The sequence below is a fragment of the Cibotium barometz genome, chromosome 7, assembly GCF_041138505.1.
Source record: "Cibotium barometz isolate CiBa-2024 chromosome 7, ASM4113850v1, whole genome shotgun sequence".
Lineage (NCBI taxonomy): Eukaryota > Viridiplantae > Streptophyta > Polypodiopsida > Cyatheales > Cibotiaceae > Cibotium > Cibotium barometz.
In genome coordinates, this window is record NC_141052.1 from 11,958,975 (window position 1) to 11,982,358 (window position 23,384).

Below are 23,384 nucleotides of genomic sequence, written 5' to 3' on the forward strand. Positions count from 1 at the left end.
CACTTACACACTTATAAGAGTGTGTATATACACTCGAGGAAAAAAACCTCAGATAAAGAAAAAGTACTTCGACCCATTATTCCACACATCACTACCATATAAATGGCTATAATGATGGCTTATGGGCGTGCTATGTTGGAGATGTGAATGTGATTAAGGCGCTTAATGCAAATTAAGCGCTTCAATAGATCAAGATCTTGTGTTGCGAATGAGGTATTGCAAGGACATGAGTTAGATGCAGGGTGAGGTGGTTTGAAAGAGTTGTTCATTTGGGTGATCCAGCTTGAAGTGTTCTTTTAAATAATACATCACTTACCCAGAGGGGCCCAATGTGGCCCTGTTTCCTTGGACAGGGGGACTTGGCAATGTGGAAACGTGTGGACGCCCGTGGTCCGCCCACCCACCCGCGGAAGTATATTTCCTACTTTTGTCTAGGTTTGGATTTGGGAGATTGGTCTCTGCAGTTTTTGAGTATTTCTGGTACTCCCTTGCCCTATGTACTTTATTTCTCCTTGCATGCCTTTCTTAGCAGGGTTCTTGTACAGTTGTTGATTTCCGTTGCGCATGCCGCATATGGTATTTTTATTCCTTTTGCAGGCGTCACACGTGCTAAAACTTTGCACACACCGTGAAGCACGTGCATTTAGTAGGAATTCCACTCGTGGCATGTGCGCTCATTCTGCTGCATGTCACTCAACAATGCAATGTGACATTCATCACCCAATGCGACATACATCTGTGTTAATTATGTGTATGTAATGTAAGGGTTGTACTAAAAGGCACACGTGCCTAAGTTTACTAGAAAGCACACGTGCCTAAGTTCCATGCATGGTCATCATGCAAAATGTGCCTTATGAGTCGTTGGGCTACTTTCATGATCCATGTTTGTCATGAGTTAGCTGTAAGTTACTTGAACTATTATCAGTTATATGGGGTTTACTATGTGGCCATGAGTTGTGTAATGTTAGCAATCATTTGGCATGCACCATGTGACACATGCAATGTATTCAGCTGTGTGTTGCCGCTGCAGCGTCATGGGCTTTTGTGATACTTGTAACGTACAACAATAGCATGGGATCAGTGCCAATCTTTGTCTGGCTACACATCTGTGCAATACTTGTGATAATGCTGATCTAATTTGAGAGCCCAATATAAGCAACAAGTTGTCTAAGTCTGTGTTTTGATACAGTGGTGTTAGCCATACGATGTAGCACATGTGATGTGCGACCTTGGCTCGTGATAGTGTCATGAGCTTCTATGCTACTTGTAATGCAATCAATGGTACAGCATGTGCTACATGGCGTGGGCTGGATATGCTTATGTCACGGTACATGTAAAACTAGCAATAACATATAGTGGGATGTGTGGTATGAGAAATGATTTTTGACATTCAAACATTTGCTATGCATAGCATTATGCATTATTTGATATAGACTTGATTTCTTACCTACAGAGTGTACACTGTAGATGGAGACTGTGCCAGGAGCTCCAGGAGCAATGGGGGCCTTGCTAGAGAGACGAGACTCATCCGAGTTTAATGCTACTCTTCCTGGCTTAAAGAGGGGCCGTGAAGATGACCTGGCAGTCTTGGGGGATAAAAAGTGGCCTGGTTGGCCTGGGGACAATGTCTTCAGAATGATAGTCCCGACGCATAAAGTGGGCAGTATCATTGGAAGGAAGGGAGAGTTTGTGAAGAAGATGTGCGAGGAAACGAGGTCTCGAATCAAAATTCTGGATGGTCTCCCGGGAACACCTGAAAGAGTGGTATGTTGCGGCATTTCTAATCATCTAAAGTGCCTATAACATATGCGTGGTGTGTTGGTCAGTTTGTGGATGTGCATGGGTTTAAGGTGGTGTGTATCTTTTGATCATGTGAACACATGCAACTCTTTTGTGTCTGGATGAGTTACATACCAATTGCAGAAGAACGTTGCATAATTGCTTAACATCAAATATATAGCTCTGTGCTCAAACTGCTTGCACAAGCAGGAAACGAGCCTGATTGATGTGACATTCATTAGACTGTGGAAGCGGCATGGAAACTTTGGGGGCTCTTCTTCTAAGCAGAAGCAAAGGATGAGGGCTATTCCCCCTCCTTTAAATAGATGGGGGCTAGCTGGTAAGCTCAACAGAATGCTGGCATGTGACCTTTTTTCCTGACTCCGTCTTAAAGCCCCATAAGCTGACCAGCCACATATTCATGTGAAGGGGCCTTTCAAGCATCGTCACCATGTTTCATCATGTCTCAGAGCATGTGAAGGGTTATTTCAATCATCTTTACTGAGTTTCATGATGTAAACCGCTGCTGGTATCTTTTTCATATTTCCTGTGTTCTCTCTGAAATCAATCAGTGCCTTTATTGCTTCATCTTGTAGTGTGTGAGCTCTAGTTTTTACGGTGAGGTGGTGCAGAGCCCCTACAATTATACGTGATGGAGGTAGAGGTGACGACACTTGCAAAGTGAGCGAAGCCTGCCCCTAGGCTGGCCAACTGGCAGTGGGAACAGTGGGCTGACCCACCTAGGCTGGTCATGAGGCTGATTGTGAGCCCAAAGATACAGGCCTTTCTCCCACTCAGAGTAAACGAGCTCACAAGCTATTTCATTCTTGAAACCCTGAAGGCTTATACATTTGCTAGTTTTGCAGAGCACTGTGCTCCATTTACTGAGCATGATTTTGTACATTTGCAGTCGTATTTAAAGTTTTGTTGTCATTAAAATGGTTGTCCTTCGTTTTTTTCTTCTGTAGGTTATGGTGTCTGCAAGAGATGAACCAGAGGCAGTGGTTTCTCCAGCTATGGATGGCCTCTTGAAAGTTCATAGGCGTATCATAGATGGCTTTGAAAATGAAGGTGACGGGTCTGTTGCGAACCCTTCAGCTGGGGTAGTCTCGTCAAGACTCTTGGTAGCAGCAACACAGGCTGGAAACCTCATTGGAAGGCAAGGGACGACCATCAAGTCCATCCAGGATGCATCTGGTGCAAATGTGCGAGTATTGTCGGCGGGTAAGGCTCCAAGATAAGCATGGTAATAATTGATTTGGGTGGATGGAAAGAATGACCGTTTCCTTAATTTAATGTGCTTTCAAAGACCTTTCCATAGATCTCCATGTACAGTTAATTTCTGTCACTTTTTTTTTTTTTTTTTTTTTTTTTTTTGCAGGCTAATCATAGATGAATTGGTACAAGTTTAGATAGTTCAAGGCTCCAAAAATGCATGTTAATGCCATATGCTCTCATGGTCCTCACACATGCAGTTTTGTGAGGTGTTGCCATGTACTCTCGCAGTTTTCTGTGACGGTGTTTTTTTTTTTTTTTTTTGGGCAGGCTAATCATAGATGAATTGGTAGAAGTTTAGATAGTTCAAGGCTCCAAAAATGCATGTTAATGCTGTAGGCTGTCATGGCCCTCACACATGCAGTTTTGTGAGGTGTTGCCATGTACTCTTGCAGAAGCGTGTATGCCAATGTATGTAATTGATGCAACACTTCTTTCCTTTTTGGGGGGGGAGGGTTAGGGTTAGGGTTTACCTTCCAGATCTGTGAAATTCATAACCAGACAATGCATATGGCCATTCCCCCCTGTTTACAGTACTCTTTTATTCTAGAGGCTGGATACAATGCTTTGAGGCACAGATATGCTGTCCTTAGATTTGGTGTGAAAACAAACAATCAATATGAATTACCAGGAGATTGGCTGTCAATGAGGATGTCAGTTCCACTGTTCTTTTCTTAGTAAGTTTGGATCTTTTCCACTATCATGAAACCTTACTTGATGAAAAGCAACAGATCTGTCCACGCAGCAAAAGGAGATCTATGTAATGGAAGGCAAATGCTTTAGATGTGGAAGCAAATAACACTTTGCCTCTAAGTGCTTGGACAAAGGGAAGCAGCAAGGCAAAAGGCTGGTGTTAATGTAGTTCTGGATGTGCAAGGGAACACTGACATGCAAGCAAAGACATGATGATATCCAAGGCATGGGGATAGCTAAAGGATCAGCCCACATGCTTCCTTTGGATGGATACCCCATGGGTAACTTCATTTCTGTAGAGATGTACATGGCTGCCATCTTGGGATTGGAAATCTCCGACATGGGACCAGAGATTCATGCATGCTCATCTTTCAAGGAGAAGGATGTGAAAGTGACTGCGGTCTTTGGGAAACTTCGCATTCACATTTAAGGATATCTGGATCGAGAAGAATTTCTGATCCTCCCATTGGAGGAATGTGATGTATTGCTTGGTATGCCTTGGCATTCTTGTCTTGACGTGGGTGGTTGGTACACGACAAAGACGATTACTTTTATGCATAAAAGCTGTGAGCATGTTATAGATGTTGACACTCCAAGGAACACTATCCCTTTTGTATCTCATATCTAGATTACTAAAGCAATGAAAAAGTCTCTTTATTTGTACTTGGGTTTTGTAAGAGATTATGTGGAGCATAATGCTGCACATGTGGATTCTTTTACACATGAGAGGCTGAATTTTGTGAATACTTTTTAGGATTGCTTTGTCAAGGCTCTCCTAAGTGAGTTGCCACTGGAGAGGCCCAAGGATCACCCCGTAAATCTTGTGCATGGCAATTTGCCTCCTAATTGATGAGAAGTGCTAACCAACAAGAGGATTATGTTGTTGGTAAGTAAGCTTTTAGAGAAGGGACTTACATGCTTTAGCTCTTCGTTATATTGTGCGCTGGTTCTTTTGGTCTGAAAGTAAGATGGTCTTAGAGGATGTTTGTGGATTATTGAGCCGTTAACAAGATTACCATTAAGAATTGGTTTCCCATACTGAGCATTAATGACATCTTGGACAAGTCGGATGGATCCGCATTTTTTAGCTCCTTAGATTTGAAAACATCCAGTGAGAGTGGTGTCCCAGGATGTGCATAAGATAGCTTTCCGCACAGTTTTTGGATTGGTTATGCCATTTAGTCTTACAAATTCATGGGTCACTTTCAATTGAATGATGGATGGAATTTTTTGAAATATAGTTAATTCAGCCGTATTAGCGGACATGCAGATTTCACATTGTGAAGTTTTCGTCTGAGTTGCGGCCAATTGATATTGTGCTTATTCTTTCTATCTTCAGCGGTGCATTTGCCCTATCAACTACTTATTTGCTACACTAATTCTTTCTATTTGCTACTTCCCTTAGTGCTAGGCTTCATTATGGCTGAGTTTGCCCTACATCTCCGGGGGTTTGACAGAAACTCAGTACGAAGGGCTTTGTGTGAATATATGCTCTTATATGTGTGTGTGTGCGTGTGCGTGTGCGTGTGCGTGTGTGAGAGCATATCTTGATACAAAGTTCTACATCCACTATTGGGCACTGATGACGTTAGTGGGGATGTCGTAGTATCTAGTCCATACTATGCATAATGGAGTTGATAGTTATATAGTCTTGTGGGTTGTGACTTGAGTATATAACATGCACGTTCCTAAAAGGTGAATTTGGGCATGTTCCTGGATTCATCTAGGTAATTCAGCCGTATTAGCGGACATGCAGATTTCACATTGTGAAGTTTTCGTCCGAGTTGCGGCCAGTTGATATTGTGCTTATTCTTTCTATCTTTAGTGGTGCATTTGTCCTATCAACTACTTATTTGCTGTATTAATTCTTTCTATTTGCTACTTCCCTTAGTGCTAGGCTTCATTATGACTGAGTCTGCCCTGCATCTCTGGAGGTTTGACAGAAACTCAGTACGAAGGGCTTTGTGTGAATATATGCTCGTGTGTGTGTGTGTGTGTGTGTGTGTGTGGAGTGCTTGTGTGAGAGCATATCTTGATACAGAGTTCTACACCTACTATTGGGCACTGATGACGTTAGTGGGGATGTCGTAGTATCTAGTCCATACTATGCATAATGGAGTTGATAGTTATATAGTCTTGTGGGTTGACTACCATGAGTATATAATATGCACGTTTCTAAAAGGTGAATTTGGGCATGTTCCTGGATTCATCTCGGTATATAATTCAGCCGAATTAGCAGACATGCAGATTTCACATTGTGAAGTTTTTGTTCGAGTTGCGGCCAGTTGATATTGTGCTTATTCTTTCTATCTTTAGCGGTGCATTTGCCCTTGCCCTATCAACTACATAATTCAATGCTCTTTTTTTGTAAAAGTGGCTTGCTCTAGCTTAGAGTAGGGTTTGTTGTTTTAACTTAGAGTAGTCCTTGTTTAGTCTTTTCTTTCTTGCTCTAGCTTAATATAGACTTAGTGTGGTTCTTTCCTATGTTTTGTAATTGTTTGTTGTTATACCTTAGAGCAGACTTTGAGTGCTAGTCTCTATCATGGCTGAGTATGCCCATCACCTCCGGAGAGTGAGAGAAACTCAGTTCGCCGGTTTTATAAAGCATGTTCTTTTGGACTAACCTTATACAAACCTGCACCTACTCTTGGGCACTGAAGACGTGAGTAGGGATGTCATAGCTTATTGTCCATGTTATGCATGATAGAGTTGATGAACCTACACTTCATGTTCGGACAGACAATGGAGTTAATGGTTGCACTTTTGAGTCAAAGTCTTTTTTAAAATTTAGCTTAATATTTGGTTCTAGCTCTTAGTGCTTTAGGTCTAGAGTTTACAGTTCTCTGTTTTGCTATTTTGTTTTTTGTTTTTTGTTTTTTTTGTTTTGTTATAGTCTTGCGGGTTGACTACCATGAGTATATAACATGCACGTTCCTAAAAGGTGAATTTGGGCATGTTCCTGGATTCATCTAGGTATATATATATACAATCTACATCCATGTTTTGTGAACTAGAAGCACATGTTGGTTTATGTCATATGAGCTCAACATTGCAAGTTTTGCAGGTCAACTCTACTCAAAACTACTTCAAAACGGTAAAAATTAGTGGCAATGAGCCCAAAATTTCCAAAAATATAAGGCCTTGATGGGGAAAGTTTCAAAGTAAAAGGATTAATTTGGATTTTGGAGGAGGACCTAGAAGAGAAAGGAGGAATGAGAAAGAGGAGGAAGTAAGAAGGAGAGGGTTGAATGGTAAAGGAAGAAGGAGAAAGAGAAAGTAGAAAGAAGAAAAGGTGCAGAAGGTGAGAGGAGAAAGTGGAAGAAGAAAATGGGAGTCAAATGTAGCAAGGTGGAAGGAAGAGTCCAAAGCCCGATAAGTGGAAAGTTGGGGGCGTGAAATTTTAGCAGATTTTGGGTGAAACATACGAAGAAGATGGATTTGAAGCTAACATGGAAAATTTTGTAAAAATTGCTCGGAAGGAAAAGGAGGAGAATAGAGAAGATAAGGAGGAAGAGTGTGGCTGGTTGCAGTGTTGAGGGAAGAAAATGGGAGAAATGGGAGGAGAGTTGGTTGCAAAATTTCAGTACATTTGGGGGCGAAATATAGATGGGTGATGAATTTTAAGTAAACAGATAGAAAAAAAGCCTAAAATTGGATGAAACAATTTTCTTCAAGAGGAAAGCCAGGGCATTGTATGTAGTCTTGCTTAGCCCTCATGAGAAAAAAAAACTATTCTCAGTTGATCTTGCTTTAAAAATAACTCCTACATTACTGTAGTTGTGTATGGACATGAAGCACTTTACCACAACAACTTTGTCATTCAACATAGAGTGGTCTCAATACATCAGCTTTAACAAAAAATGCAAGATGAATCTCATGTGGGACATAGTTTGTCTCTATGTTAGACCGTATTTCCATAAGATTGTGAAGTTTCATCTTTCCACAAGCTGGAATCAAGTTGCTCATGACCATTCTGGATTAAATTTGCAACTAAGTTATAATCTTGGTCTTAGGCAAGGGGGAAAGATTCTTGCTCTAATGTTTCTAGAAAATATATTTGATGAGTGACTAGAGACTTTAGTCACGGTAGAAGATTATTACCGAGTTCCTGGTCCATTGGATTGATTTTGATGGCTTAGATGGGACGTGGCAAAGTGGTGAAGACCTGCAACAGTAATTAAAGCTCTTCAATAGTACTTTAGGCATTGTCAATCATTTAATAAAGCTGAGAGCCTTGTTTTTAGTGGGAGAGAATGTATGATTTAAACATAAGTATCATTCAAAGGATGGTTTCCTCTTTGTTAGATGACACATCTTCTTCCAAGGGACAACTCTTTAGTTGTAAGTTTTCACTAGGTAAAGAATATTGACAGTATAAAAAAGGATTGCTTGTTTTTTTGCTGGAATTTAGAATCATTATGCTGTCATGTGATGTAGTTCTTGTTACTGCAGAGGAAGTCCCTTCATATGCCCTTCCGGATGACAGAGTTGTGGAAATTCAGGGCGAGGCAGGGAAGGTGTTAAAAGCCATGGAGTTGGTGGTTTCTCATTTACGGAAGTTTTTAGTAGATCGCTCTATCTTACCATTGTTTGAGTTCAATGTAAGTATTTTTTCTTTTCCCCTGTGGCTAGGCTGGCACACATCTGAGGACTGCTGTTCTGATAGTACCTATGGCTTGCATATCAAATTTTGTTATGTAGCGAGCTCTTCAAACCCAAAATCAGCAAGCTGTGGCACAGGCGTCTTGGGGTCCTAGCTCGGCTGCTTCTTTGCCCAGCACTGCAGGCTCTGGTTTGGGTAGTGGAACTAATTATAATGCACCATCCCTTCAGCATGAGAATTACTATCAACCTTCAGACACCTTCGAGTCCCAGATGCACCATGGACTTTCAATATATGGCAGAGATCCAGGTGTGGGGGGAATAAGCACACAAGTTGCTGTGCCACCACCAGTCCCAATAATCACCCAGGTTTGTTTTTCAAACTGAGCCAAATCACTAGATAATCATGCTGAATTCCCTGAAACAGCTACCGTGTGTTATGTGGTTGCATCTGCTTTACACATGGAGTTGTTAGATTACTGTAATGCTTAGTTTTTGCAAATTTGTGTTTTCTTTTTTGATAAAGCATGTGCTTTGCGAGGGTTCAAAGTTTATTTCTGTAAGGAGATTATACAGTCCTTGCTACCTCACACTTCTACACACAATTAGGAGGGTCTAGAAGGTGACTCTATTCTCCAACTGCAATACATTGCCCAGGGGAGAAACTAGCAAAGGTTAAGGTATTGGAACTGGTGTGACTGAAATGAGGAAATTGAAGAGTAAGGACCGTGTTGTACACATGCCCAATACGAGATTAATCAAGGTGCTTGATAATATAAATAGGGGGGTAATACTATGCGGTCTAGGTTATGCATGATTATGGTCTGAGGCTCAGCATGTAGACAGTTATGTTGGTCACCTGTTTAAGTGTAAGCTTCTTACTTCAGTGCTGTATTTTATTGGAGTATATCATATACAAGGAAGTTTTTGAGTCAAGAGTTGCTTGGTTGGTTGTGCAATAAAATCCATTGCTATTATAAAAACTATCATGCTTGGTTATTTCTACTGGCTTTTACTGGAAGCTCCGATCAGAGCACGATGAAGGGATGTGGAGTGAAGGTTGCTGTTTGACATCAGCTTGATGTTTTATCTTGGGCATTCACACTCGTGAAGAATCAAGATCTTGAAACATTTACAGGCAGCTATGTGTGTGTGTGTGTGTGGCGGTGGGTGGGGGGGGAGGGGAAAGAAAGTAATATTAATGTCTATGCAAGACTCGAAGGTGTATGAGACACTGCCATGGAAATACTAAGCAATGGAAAGAAAGGAACTGAAACAAAAAAACAACTGCTGCCAATGCCTGTGGTATAAGGGCAAGACACTATGCGCATGCACCAAAAACATGATAGAAAACTGAGAGGAAAAACAACAACCCTGTAAGCGCCAGTGACACAATGCTACAATGGTACAATGTGAGGGGATCAAAGTGGGTCCTTGACATCTATGAGTGAATAGAGGCTCTCCACATCCACGGCATGTGGAGGGGCACTACTGGATCTTTGGAAGATCTGTCGGATTTGGAACTGTTGGGTGGAGCATCTCCTCGGTCCAGTGGGTTTCGGGTGTCTAGCTTGTTAAACTTGCTAGGGCTATGCCTGGGAGGCAGGGTGGCACAAGTGCTGTCTGTGTGTGGGTTTCCAATCTGAAGAGGTCGGCGTATGCGACCCATATGAAGTTCATGGAGAGGAACCGCTGTGTAACCCTGGGATACCAAACCCTAACTTGTCGTGTCTTGGCTAGTCGCCTACATGCCTCCAAAGCTAGCCAAGGGAGCTTGTCGGTGTCCAAGGTGTAGATGTGGTATGTAAGGTTGCCCTTTGGAAGAGGGCATCAACTACTAAGGGGTTTACTCCAAATGAGGTCGAGCCCTCTCATTGGTAACCCCCCGGTTGCGTGGGACTGAGGGTTTGTGTTGGAGTGTCATGTGCATCATATATGTGAGTGTAAGCCCAACGAGGCGTGTCGTGACAGACTCAACCACGTGTCCAAGAGATAGAGATATAGAGAGAGGGGGGAGAGAGAAGGAAATAGAGATCTTGCACAGTACACCACATTGAGTGGGGAACAAGCCTCGCCCTCTTTTAGGAAATTTTCAGGAACAATCCACGGGCACACCGGCCAGGATCAATACAATCAATCAATACAAAACAAACAAATATGCCTATGTAGGATATCCAAGCCGATGTCGATATTGAGGCATAAGATCTTTGCTGCGAGCACACCGCGGGGATGACCCCACAAGTATCTCTCACCGGGCCAGTACCAAATCCAATGAATCCAAATTCAAATTCATATCCAAGTCCAAGTTCGTATCCAAATTCTAGTTCCAGATCCAAATCTAGATCCAAGTCCACAATCCAAGCTCCATGTCTAAGCTCTATGTTCCATGTCCAAGCTCTATGTCCAAGTTCCATGTTCATGTCCAAGCTCCATGCCTAAGCTCTATGTTCCATGTCCAAGCTTCATGCCCAAGCTATATGTCCACCAGGTTCCATGTTTATGTCCAAGCTCTATGTCCAAGTTCCATGTCCAAGCTCCATGTTCAAGCTCTAAATCCACTCGCTCATCCCATGAATAATCTCCACAACTCTTATAGCCTTGCCGATGATGAAAACCTAGAAAAGCTCTTTCTGGCAAGAAAACTGATATAAAACCTGTTTTAATGGTTTTCGGGCAATAAAAACCTCAAAAAGCAGTTTTTAGAGCAATTTTAGGGTTTCTGGAATTTTTAGGATTATCTAGGATTTTTTTTGGTAATTATTCCAGCATTTTTAGCATTTTATACATCATTGAGACATTTTATTTGGACATGTGCAGTCGGCCAGCTCTGTAGCCAGCTCTGTAGCCAACCGATTGGATATCTTTGGTACTTCTACAACAGTGCATAGTTCAGCCCAACACTTGGTCTTCAGAGGTCTTGCGTTTGGCTTATTGTCAGTCACACCGTCAGTCTCTTTAAAGATAATAGGCTCGAGATTGGACATCTTTGGTACGTCTACAACAGTGCACAGTTCAACCCAACACTTGGTCTTCAGAGGTCTTGCGTTTGGCTTATCGTCAGTTACACCGTCAGTCTCTTTAAAGATAATAGGCTCGAGATTGGACATCTTTGGTACTTCTACAACAGTGCACAGTTCAGCCCAACACTTGGTCTTCAGAGGTCTTGCGTTTGGCTTATCGTCAGTCACACCGTCTGTCTCTTTAAAGATAATAAAGCAAATACTATCTCGGTAACGGGATAGGGGGCCCTTTCGTCTTTCCAAGACTTTAGAGGGCGAGTTAGAAAAGCAATTATCTGAGCTTCTCCGAGCCGGATTCATTCGGCTTTCTTCCTTCCCATTTGTTGCACCTATCCTATTTGTCCAAAAGAAGGACAAGTCTGCACGCCTTTGTGTAGATTACAGGGCATTAAACAAATTCACTATCAAGAATAAGTTTCCTATGCCAAGGATAGAGTACATTTTGGAGCGTTTAGACAGTACTAAGTTTTTCTCTAAGATCGACCTCGAGTGGTCACCATCAGGTCCGCATTTTTGAAGCTGACATTCCAAAAACAGCTTTTCGGACAGAGCGTGGTCACTACGAGTTCGTAGTCATGCCTTTTGGGCTTACAAATGCACCCGCAACCTTCAATAAGATGATGTCTAGGATTTTCGCAGTCCACATTGGGAAGTGTGTTTTTATATTCCTTGATGACATACTAGTCATCTCAGCCACTGTGGAGCAGCATGAGAAAGATGTGGAGAAAGTCTTGCAACTTTTGCGAGATAATCAGCTCTACATAAACGCCAAAAAGTCTGTCTTTTGGTGTTAAGGAAGTTTAGTATTTGGTCTACGTCATTGGTTCTGATGAGATTAGACTGGATCCATCAAAGGTTCAGGAGATCTTAGATTGGGACATTCCTAAGACCGTCGAAGAAATCCGCTCATTCGCAGGTCTTTGTCAGGCCTATAGTACCCATGTCCATGAGTTTTCCAACCTTGCAGCACCTCTTACCGACTTGCTCAAGGGGGTGGAGACTCGCAAGCAGAAAGTCTCAGTTACAGGCAAGACGCTTGATGCATTTCTTGCACTCCAGAAAGCTGCCTCAGAAGCACCTGTATTAAAGTTAGCATCATGGGACGAACCTTTCAAGGTCATCACCGATACCAGCAATGTAGCTATAGGTGCAATCCTCCGACAGGATAATAGACCCGTGGCATATTATAAATAGAGGCTTGGAATAATCATTTAGTCATTCATCATATTCAGCAAGAGAGCCATCAAGCGCTTACCATCCTTAGCCCCAGGAGCATAGGCAATTGCAGTTTTAGCCATCTCTCCAACGTCTCCAAACATAGGGGTTGTCTATTTTGCATTAAATTCAATGCATAGGTAGATGTCTCTGGTGGGAATTGGGATATAACATACTGCAATGTGCAACACCTTGAAGCTAGGATGGGTATGTTGGAGTATGCACAGGCAGAAGCATAGACAAGGAGAGAGAGAGAGAGAGAGAGAGAGAGAGAGAGAGAGAGAGAGCAAAGGAGAGAGAGAGAGCTTGTTAACAAGGTCATATTATAGCACGAAGCTTATTACAATGGCAATAGCCAACAAAGAAATGTTGCACGATGCTTGGATTGGATGCTACACGTGAATAATGGGAGGCTCCTTTATAGTCATGCAAAGGAATTGGCAGACAACCCACGACCTACTAAAGAGGAGAATAAATGGATAAAACCCATAAATAGGCATTCCCCCAATACACTGAGATGCGCAATATTCTAACACCTCCTCTGCAACTCATAGTGTGCAAGAGTTTGAAGAAGATAAGCTGATGAAGACGCAACCATGGACCTTCCAGTACTGCAGATATCGGAATCACCTCGGAGTGAGCACCTGCCAACCTGTTTTCTCGAAACACAATGCCATCACAAACAACAAAGAACTTTTCTTGGCTCCAAATTCCCACACCAGTGTGCAGTGAACTCCAAGAATAAGATGATGAGCTGCTGGACACATGACGGCCATTATCCCCCAATAGTGGACTGTGAACACATCATGGCCAAAAAACCTCGAACAATGAACTCGGAACAGATCCTGTCCATAGTCTCTGACTCTCTGCTACACCAAAGATGACCTTGTCCTGTTAGATTTTAATGCTTGGAACTCCGACTCACGGTTCCCATGATGAGAAAATGGAGTTGTTACTAGCCCTTTCTTGCCCACTGGGGAAAACTGCATGTATACTAGAGAAGAACACCATCTTGGTCCTCCCGAGCCGGAAGCCCCCTGGGAGCCCTAGATGAGTTACTAGAAGTATTTGTATCATTGTCCTGTGTCGTGTCTTTGCCCTTCTTCTGAGATGAAGACTTGACCTCGGTCTTGTCCTTCTTCTCGGACAAACAATCCTTAGACATATGTCCTCTTTCCCACACGAGAAGCAACGACCCCGACCTTTCTTGTGAATTGAAGGAAATGCATGATCTGAACACATCTTGATCTTACCTTGAGAAACTAGGATGGACTCTTCTTCCAAGAGAAGAGAGCTAAGGTGATCAAAATCGAGTTGAGTGGTTGTGACTAGGCATCTCAAAGCCCCAGAAACCACATCATACTCCGACAGCCCTCTGAGCAGAGGACAAAGCAGCACCCATTGTCAGTAATTGGTCATGGATAACCTTGGCCTTCATGAGGAACGATTGCATAGAGTTCCTTATTCACTTGTAGCATCCAATCCAAGCACAATGCAATGTTCCTTTGTTGGCTATTGCAATTGTAATCAGCTTCATGTCAACAAGCTCTCTCTCTTTCCTTGTCTATGCTTCTGCCTGTGCATACTCCAACATGGTATCATTCGCTTAGGTCCCAGCTGGCCTGATCTGCGTTTTGTTTCTCTCTCCTCCTGCATTTCTGGCTGTATGTTTCCATGACAGATCTCTCCGAATTAGCTTGTATGTTTGAAAAGCAACTCAAAACCACAAAAGCAGTCCTACTTTTTGCGATAGAACTCTCTGAAATAGCTTGGATGGTTGAAAAGCAACCTTGAGCCATAAAAGCAATCTGCTTTTTGCGATGGAACTCCTTGAAGCAACATGTGGATATGGAAAACACCCTTGGTCCACAAAAGCAACCTACTTTCCCTGACCAAACTGTCCAAAACATCTCTGAATCCACTTGTCCAATAGCGGGCAACCCCTATATAAGTTTTGGGATGGAAAGCACCATAAAAGCACGCGATGAACCTCATTGCTTTTCTTATAAACCTGCTGTACAGCCCTGTATTCCCTGTTTTCAGCTCCTGGGCATCCCATAGAATCAATGATGATGTCTGGAAACTTGTACAAACATGTGACCAACCTATGTAGGCGTGCACGCTACCATAGGCGGCTATTTACAGCTCTGTCCAGCCCTGTGGGTCAGGGTTCAGTCAAAAACAGCATGTAAGAAGGATGCTTTTAAGCCCGGGAGCCTCCGATATCAAGGATCAGCACGTGTGTTCTTTCCTTGCAAGCGATCAGCCTTGAAAACCCGCTAGGAGAAGCCGAAGGTTCTAGCGGAGGCAGAGTGCAGGCTGCACAGATTGAGGGTGCTTCTCAAAAGCTTGATGATGGTGATGATAACAATGAAGATGGTCTTCACACACTCCATGATTTCCATGATGCTACAAGAGAGGTTCAAGCCGTTTTTATACTTGAAGAGGGCTTTGCTTTTTGCCAAAAGCTTAACCAAGCTTTTGCTTTTGCCTTTTTCCCTCTGCTTTCCACTTTATAATAAATATTACTCAACTTTTGTCAAAGTTCTTTAACTTTGCTTTTCTAACTTTAGGGCCTTGCTTTTTGGCCTTGGAGCTACTTTTTGAAAAAATGGCTTTTAGCTTTTTGGTCCGGCTTAGTCTCCTGTTGCTAGTGGTGTCCTTGGCTTGCGGTCAACCCACTTTGACTTTTTGCTTTTTGACCAAGACTGGTGCTTTTTCTTGAGCAAACCTAATGGTCCCTGTCCCCGTGCCTTCTTCCACCTGGTTGGTGTTTGGGCAAGGGATCCATTATATGAAATAGAGCTTGGAGGACCAAATAATTACACTTGGAGTGCTGAGATTTGTGTACTTTGTTGCTGTGGATATGGCTCCCCCCTATACGAACAAGGATGACAAGTTAGCCGGAACCAACTATGCCCTTTGGAAGCTGAATATGTGGATCTGATTCATCCATAAGGGTTTGTGGGAGATTGTTCAGGGCAGTGAGAAGAAGCTCGAGCGTGTTCAGAACCTGAGGAGGTGGACCCAAGTTCAAGAGGATGAATTCCTTGCAAAATTACAAGACTGGGAGGATCGTGATTCAAAGGTGTCGATGTGGGCCCTTACTTTGCAAGGGAAACTCTACGGTCTGTTATGTCTTGCTGGCAGTTGGCCGACTGCTCCTAGGAGCTGGCTGGCAGCCCCAACCTACTAATAAAGAGGAGAATAAATGGATAAAACCCATAAATAGGCATTCCCCCAATACACTGAGATGCACAATATTCTAACAGGGTAACACATCCACATGAAACGAGCCTCCGCATCTTGTCTAGCTACTGCGAGTACAGCACTTCAATGACTCTAGGAGGAGACACTTGTTACCATGCTAGAGCATCCTTTTGGATTCAAGCCAGAAATAGGGTTAAAGAGGATTTCTGTGTCTTGGCACTATAGGGACGGCATGCGCCAACTTCACGAGCAGACGGGGTGGTGGCATTGGATCCTCCTTGGGTTCGCACCATCGCCACCAACCTGTACTTCCAGTTTCTCTTGGCTGACTCACCCTCAGCTCTTTACGATCAGGCTCACCATAGGTTTGGCAGCACATGAGAGCCGTCGTGTCGTACGACCCACAGAGATCTCTGGGCTTGCGTTTTTTCGTGGATGAGCTTGAGCAGGCTCTTCAGACTCTTCTTCATTGGAAGTGCCTGTGTGAGGATGGGATTTACCTACTCTTGGTCACCTTTGCAGTCAACTAATGGTAGAGGATGTAGGAATGTATATTTTGGTGGCACGATGGTACCAACTCAAATTATTCATGTGTTTGAAGAAGGCTTTTGGGTGATCTGGATTGATATACTCCTAGAGAAATTTTATGCACTGCTTCTACTTGCGAACTACCTTTAAGGTAGAGAAGAAATGTATAGTTGAGTAGGGTAGTAGATGATTATACCTTTTGGTCAAGCAACTAGAGATGATGGTGGAGATCATGAACGCTTTTTGCACACACTTGACACATACACGGACATGAACACACACACACACACACACACACACACACACACAGTGGAAGAAAGAAAGAAAGATGTTATTAACATCTATGAAAGACCCGATGCATCTATGAGACTGAAAAGATGTACATGTGATCATGAGTAAAGTGGATGTCAACACAACATGAAAAAAGGAAATCTAGCCGCTGAAGGAAAAATACAGGAGCAAGTTACTACCTCGGCCCTGAAATACAATGTAGTGGGCAGCAGCAGCAGTCTCATGTGTCCGAACTCGTAATGTGTTTTCCTCCTCATGGACCGAGTATTTGGTGTCGATGTCCACTATCCGTTGGGGGTCCTTCTCTCTGTCGCTGAAGCAGGTCCTGGATCTGGAGCTGTCGGGTGGAGGGTGTGGTTCTTTGTCACCGGGGATGTCTGTCTCTCTCTCTCTCTCTCTCTCTATATATATATATATTATGGATGGATGGAGAGAGAGAGAGAGAGAGAGAGAGAGAGAGAGAGAGAGAGAGAGGTTTTGATCTTCCAATTTACAGGTCACTCAAAAAATGCAAATACCATTGTCTTATGCCGATGCAATCATTGGAAGTGCTGGTGCTAATATCAGTTACATGCGCCGAACTAGTGGGGCTACCATTACCATACAGGAAACCAGAGGTGTGCATGGTGAGATGACTGTTGAAATTCATGGGACTGCTACACAAGTCCAGACAGCCCAACAATTGGTTCAGGTAATTTTAAGAGTTTAAGTGCAACATTTATTTATTTATACTAGGTTTTGAGGATATGTTTTTCATGCAAGATGATGGATGGTTGAATTTCAAATGTCTTTTTTATTAGCAAAGCAGTAGGCCTGTATCAAGTGTTGATGATGCATGTCGTAAGGTAAGCATGCTACGCCTGCATTGCTTTCTTTGATACCCCATAGTTTTAGGGGGCAGCCCACAGTTGTAACCCTAGTTTTTAGAGAGACCTTTATTGATTCTCTCCGTCTCCTTTGACTTTCAGCCATATGGCATTTTGCTGTTGGAGTAGCTCACAAAAGAATGTAGAGAGCATCATGATTTGCAATCTCTCAAGCTTGGCTCAATCCTCTGTCAAGATCAGGCTCCCAAAAGAGTGTCACATACATGCTGCAGGATGAACCATAGAGTTAAAAAGTAGACTCTTTGTATGTGGATCTTGAAAATTACCTTACAAAGATTGCATGTGTCAGCGTGCTGGAAAGCCATACGCCTTACTAAGTTGGAAGTATACTTGCGCACACTGAAGTGTGGAAGATCATCCCGTGATTCATAATCCCTTTGGTTTTATTGAGATTCATATCCATGTCTTTTTGTGCACATCCATGTCTTACTTTTTGTGCTATGTGTTGCTTTTAAGGTTCTTCAGGTCAAGAGGAAATTAGCACCACATTGTTAACTAGTGTACATCCATGTACGTCGGCGGGTGATAAAATCATCCAGTGAGGTGTGTAGAAAATGGCTCTTGTAATGAGCCATTTTCGTGCCCAAGGGCTCAAGGGGGCTATAGTCCATGTCCTCTCTGTGTCCACTTTGATGATATCCATCCTGATCACGCGGTTTTGCTCTGAGCGGGTGAGATCGAAAAATGGACAATCCAGACTGTACTGAAAGGGTGGTAGTGCCTCTATCTGCAAACCATGTAGGTCAAACCATGATCTCATCTGAGCGTATCAACAATGAGTATCTCCATCCTTTGCCAACTGTATGGATGAGGTCAATGCCAATCGGGAGTATCTCTGCTGAGGGAGCTTCCATAGCCGCTGTAAAAAGGTAACTGCTTGGAATAGGGCCTCGGTTACCACTGGTGGGGCACCCAGCTCAGCCCGAACAATCTCATGTGGTACTGATGATTTGCTCTGAATCATGCGGGCAATCATCATAATCAGTGGTCTCTCCATTTGCCTCCATTCGGTGGAAGAGGCTGTGTAGGCGATATCCATGTCTCTCATGTATAGAGCTGCCATAGGTCTTGTCTCAATACTCTGTTCCTCTCACTATGAGAGAGACGGATATGTGGTGCATCCCTGTCATACTGGAATGGTGGTAGAGAATCCATGTCTAGGCCATGCTGTGAGAACCAATGTGTGACCTGTGCATACCATGATCCTCTGTCTCCTACCTCAGCCAGCTGTCTAGATGCCTCAAAAGCTCTGTATGACAATCTGCCCTGTGGCATCTCTCTGAATGTGTCTAGCAGGCATATAGTCTGGAATATGGCCTCTACCATCATAGGAGGCGCAGTGCTGCAACCCGCTTTCAGACATCAACTCCACCACTCCAGTCGATAGTACCTGAAGATCCACATCAGCAGTTAATTTTGGGGATATTCAAATATGGTAAAACCTTTTAATTAAAGATCAGCATCTCTGAAAACTTAGGCAAAAAAAAACGGGTAAAATCCATCAAATCAAAGCTTCTGCACTTGTAAACATTTGGGAACTTCTCAAAAACTAGAGAAATTAACTTAAATTGAAGCTCCTACATTGGCCTAGTCTTGGGGCTTTCCCAAAAATGAGGTAAAAGCAACAAATTGAAGCCTTGCACTACCCATAAATTTGGGGTTTTTTGCCAAATTGGCCAAAATTGGACCCACCGACAACACATTGAAGACTCCACAAGGGGCAGTAGCATGGAAAAGACTCCAGAAAATGTATCACCACCGGCATCAAGGGGGGATTTCACCCGATTTCCTTGGAATTTGTAATTTCCGTGTTGTGTGTGTCGGGTCCTCTACCCGAGATGTCCCCCAAAATCTGAAAAATAATCTTGTGTGTGTTAAGTTTTCCCACGTGTTTAAGTGTTTGGATTGCCGGTTGTATAAAGGCTCCATCCCAATGTTTACCCTGTTTAAGAGTACGGGGGGGTTCTCATGAGTAGACTGAAGAATGTAGTCGCTATGGGTGGAGCTCCCAGAAATCAGGCCTCCCTAACCCTAGCCTTGGGATTCTACATGCCCTAGGCCCAATAAGTGGAGCCCATAAGTTGTAAAACTCCCCTTGTCTATTGTAGCAATCCCAATCTCTTCATGATCAACCCCTTGCAGGCTAATTGAATGCTTCAATGAGCGTAACTTGTTGGCAAGCAGTCCTAACATTAAAATCTCCCAACAGTAGGACTAGTCTTTGTTGTGAGAAGTCTCCAATATGTTGGTAAAGAGGAAGTAATAGTGATGCCACTTCTCTAGTTTCGAACTAATGTAGAGGGAAAGAAGCATACAGCTACAATGACTCTTGATTTTCACTCACATGTACTATGCCTCCATCTCTACCAGACACAACGTTTGTGTGCGTGCGTGCGTGTGTGCGTGTGTGTGAGAGAGAGAGAGAGAGAGATGCATTTACCAACCTTCATACGTAGCACTGTACCAATCCACCTTAGGCCCTTGGTCTTGTGTGCTTGCTTGTGAGATATTTTATGAAGCATTTGGCCTTATGTGCTTGCTGGTGAGATGTTTGATGAAGCATTTGGCCCTGTACTTTGTTGCGAGAGATCATGAAGCTTTGCATACTTGCTCGGTTCATGGATTCATCAATCAAATTGCTGCTTCACGGGTACTGTTTGCATTCTGAACATCGAAATTTCAGAATCTTCATTTTTTTTTTGTGTATGCAGAATTCTATGGCTGGAGCTTCTGTGCCAGTCCCATCCTACACTCCAGTGGAACCTTCATATAGTTCTTACAATTCACAAAGTTTGTATTCTTCAGCAACGGGTGGTACGGCAGGGCTGTCTGCCACTGCTTATGGATCTGCATATAGTGGTACTTATGGCTACTAATTATACCCAGATTAGCTTGCAAGATGCTAGGGTTTTGGTTTATTGAATGACATCGGGGCTTTCCATAGAGAAGGTAAAAGAAAATTCATCCCTGAGGCTTCAGAGCCAGGAGTTTTGAGTTTTGGAGTAACATGCAAGTCATCTGAGTTACTTAGGATTAATGTATTTTATAATTGTGCTTTATACCTTCCAGATTTTAATAGTTGGCTGTCCCTTTATTAGGCTTTTTCAAAACTAAATGTTTAGAGCACAAAGGAGTTGTAATGTGACGAGGTTTAACGTGGATCTTTTGGACTGGAACAAGACCTTGAGTTTAAGGCTCATCGTTGACATGGCAGAGGTTCTTCAAGAACCTATGTGGGCTTTACCTAAGATGAAGAGAGTTTTGCTACTCATTAATTTGCCTTTAAGTAAGTTTAAGCTTTAAAAAGTTGGGCTATCTAATTGGTGGGCTTTAGCTCTGGCACGTCAATTTCTCAAGTAACTTAATGGGCAGAAATGAAGTTGTCCTTAAATCTTTTTCATTATCAATGGAAGCAAAATTTTTTCCTATCCTTTCTTTGCTTCATGAGCTCAAAGCTTCCATAGGAGTAGAAACAGGTTTACAATCTGTCATGTGAAAACGCTCAAGGAGATGCTCAACGTATCTGCACTGAGATAACATGATACCCCCCTCAAAAGGTATAAATTGTATTCCCAAATAGTAATGTAAGTGCACAATATTCTTATTAAGGAAGGGTCAAAAAACATTCTTCACATAAATGCTCATAATAATAAAAATGAAAACTGACCATCACACGGAGTCTTGATTTTCACCATTGCAAGTGGTAGAGCTGTCATAATTTCATACGTATGTGTCAATGTACGAACGCATGTTCTTATGTACGAACACATTCATAAGTCCTGGCCACGTATGTTTCAAACTTTCTTGGCCACACGTTCTTAATTGGAAACAGACATTCACAGCTCCACAGATTTCACTTGGATATGCACGTTTTGAATTTCCATGCCGTTCCAAATGTTGTGAACATATACCTCGCCACACATTTTTCAACTCACTAGTCATGTATGTACCTACTCGAAATGCATGTACTCAATTGAATGCATGTTCACAAGTCCAACAAAGACAAACGTAAAAAAATCGAGGACCACTATTGGACTTGTGTCGGGAGGAGTGCTTTAAGCTGATCACCCTTATGAGAACACGAGGTTAGGTAGGATTTTTGGATTCAATCCCAGGTACCATACACGTTCTGGGTTTTCCCCACACGTTCTAGCCACACATTCCCAACTCACTTGGTCACGTACGTACCTACTCAGAATGCATGTACTCAACTTGTGAATGCATGTACTCAACTTGTGAATGCATGTTCATAAGTCTAACAGAGACAAAGATAAAAAACCACATGAATCCCGAGTATCTAGGACCACTACTGGACTTGTGTCAGGAGGATTTCTCACCCTTATAAGAACATGAGGTTAGGTAGGATTCTTGGACTCAATCCCAGGTGCCTCGAATGACACGGGATCGAGAGAAGAGTGTTTAATCAAAAGTCCCAAGGATTTTTTGCACACTTGATCAGATGTGTCACATGCAAATAGCCAGATGACCTTGTATCATGGAAGGAAAGGTGGGACAATGGTTTCGATCACTAAAACCGGAAGATAAGGCTAACTTTGACTCCATGAAGATTGCTTTCATAATTGGGGCCTATACACATTCCATGTACCATTATCGACCTTGAAGGCTATGTAAGTGATAATTTACAAGATCAATCGACGTGATGTGAGATTTTGTGTTGCATGCAACATTTGTGTCAGATTCATTAGCGAGAATGCCCCGACCCATGGGATGAGTCTTCCATGTTTTCAGGTTTATTTTCAAGGACTGGTTATCTTTGTGTATGTAAAGGTGATTGGATTCCCAATTATAAACCAGCCTTGTGTCTCTCATGTAAGGCCTTCCGAGGATCATGGTATATGACCCTCTTCTTTGAAAATCCATCACCATGAATGTGTGGTGGAAGCTTAGCCTAAACGCCTTAATCTTTACATCCTGAAGGATGCCGCCCAAGGGTTTCGTAGCGATGTTTCCATCGGCAAGCTTGACCATGAGGCTTGTGCCTACAAGTGGTGGGCTTCCTAGCAATCCATGGTGTTTATGTTGACACCAACATAATGCAAGATTACGGAGCTGTGGTGCATATATAGAAGATAGGTAACATGATGTTCATTTCATAGCTTTCAAAGTAGTATTCTAGCTTGTTCATGGACACGTTTGGCTATCAATTTGTCTTGGGTATGGAGGTTTGTTTGATTCATTATTCGGTAATTGTAAATTTACCATTGATGATGGATACCTTGATAGATGCCTTAGCGAAATGGCAAGGTCTATGTTAATGACTCAGATAATATGAGAGTGCATGTGATAGTAGGTGATTGCCATAACAATCCATGTGTTAGACACCCGAAGCTAGATAGACCATTAAACTCATTATATATTTCTACTAGTAGCGAGATTTAAAGAAACACATACATTGGTATGTGATACATTGTTTTTAGTGTTAAGTTTGAAAATTTGAGGGCATAAAATTGTCTGTATTGTTGAATCCTTTGCGTAATTTGGAAAGGAAATGATCTAGAATTTCCATGGGTTTTATTATGGCATTGGGAAAAATCTAGAGAGGTCATAATGTTAGCTTGGTGATAGTGAATCATTTAACTTAAATGGAATTAGAGATCCATTCAATATCTAGAGAAGCTCGATAAAGTTTGTGAGTCCATGGGAAGGATTGATGGAGCTGGAGATCCCATTAAATATCTAGATAAGTTTAATTAAGTTTGTGAGGCTATGGAAAGGATTGATGATCCTGCCAATACTGTTTATTTAGACTTTGCCTTAAAGGCAAAGCAAGGCAGTGGTTTAGGTCTCTCAAGCCACTTGAAAAGGCTATCTATGAGGTCTTACAAGAAACCCTCAATGAGGTATTATCACCCAGTGGAGCCAA

The 23,384-nt window shown here is 42.5% G+C and overlaps 1 protein-coding gene across 8 annotated transcripts; it reads left to right on the plus strand.

Annotated features, from left to right (window-relative positions):
• Positions 1 to 346: 346 nt before the first annotated feature.
• On the plus strand, positions 347 to 20,806 carry LOC147636685 (flowering locus K homology domain-like). Of its 8 annotated transcripts, none has more exons than XR_015266191.1 (9): positions 390 to 480; positions 1,190 to 1,327; positions 1,468 to 1,764; positions 2,748 to 3,003; positions 8,200 to 8,348; positions 8,449 to 8,718; positions 17,110 to 17,304; positions 20,212 to 20,449; positions 20,599 to 20,806. XR_015266191.1 is itself a non-coding variant. In XM_086800166.1 (8 exons), exons 2-8 carry the CDS (start codon positions 1,289 to 1,291, stop codon positions 20,374 to 20,376), a joined length of 1,371 nt encoding a protein of 456 aa, XP_086656292.1. In that variant the 5' UTR covers positions 390 to 480; positions 1,190 to 1,288; the 3' UTR covers positions 20,377 to 20,806. The 8 variants fall into 8 exon arrangements, 5 of the variants coding, with proteins under 5 accessions (XP_086656296.1, XP_086656295.1, XP_086656292.1 ...); XR_015266193.1 differs by having other exon boundaries at positions 391 to 480; positions 1,454 to 1,764; XR_015266194.1 differs by lacking the exon at positions 1,190 to 1,327 and having other exon boundaries at positions 363 to 480; positions 1,454 to 1,764.
• Positions 20,807 to 23,384: the final 2,578 nt, after the last annotated feature.

Coding starts and splice junctions, on each gene's coding strand:
- LOC147636685 (XM_086800166.1), top strand. CDS start 1,289: ATGTGCTACATGGCGTGGGCTGGATATGCTTATGTCACG. Junction 3,004..8,199: donor TGTGCGAGTATTGTCGGCGG/GTAAGGCTCCAA, acceptor TTGTTACTGCAG/AGGAAGTCCCTTCATATGCC. Junction 8,719..17,109: donor CAGTCCCAATAATCACCCAG/GTTTGTTTTTCA, acceptor TCCAATTTACAG/GTCACTCAAAAAATGCAAAT.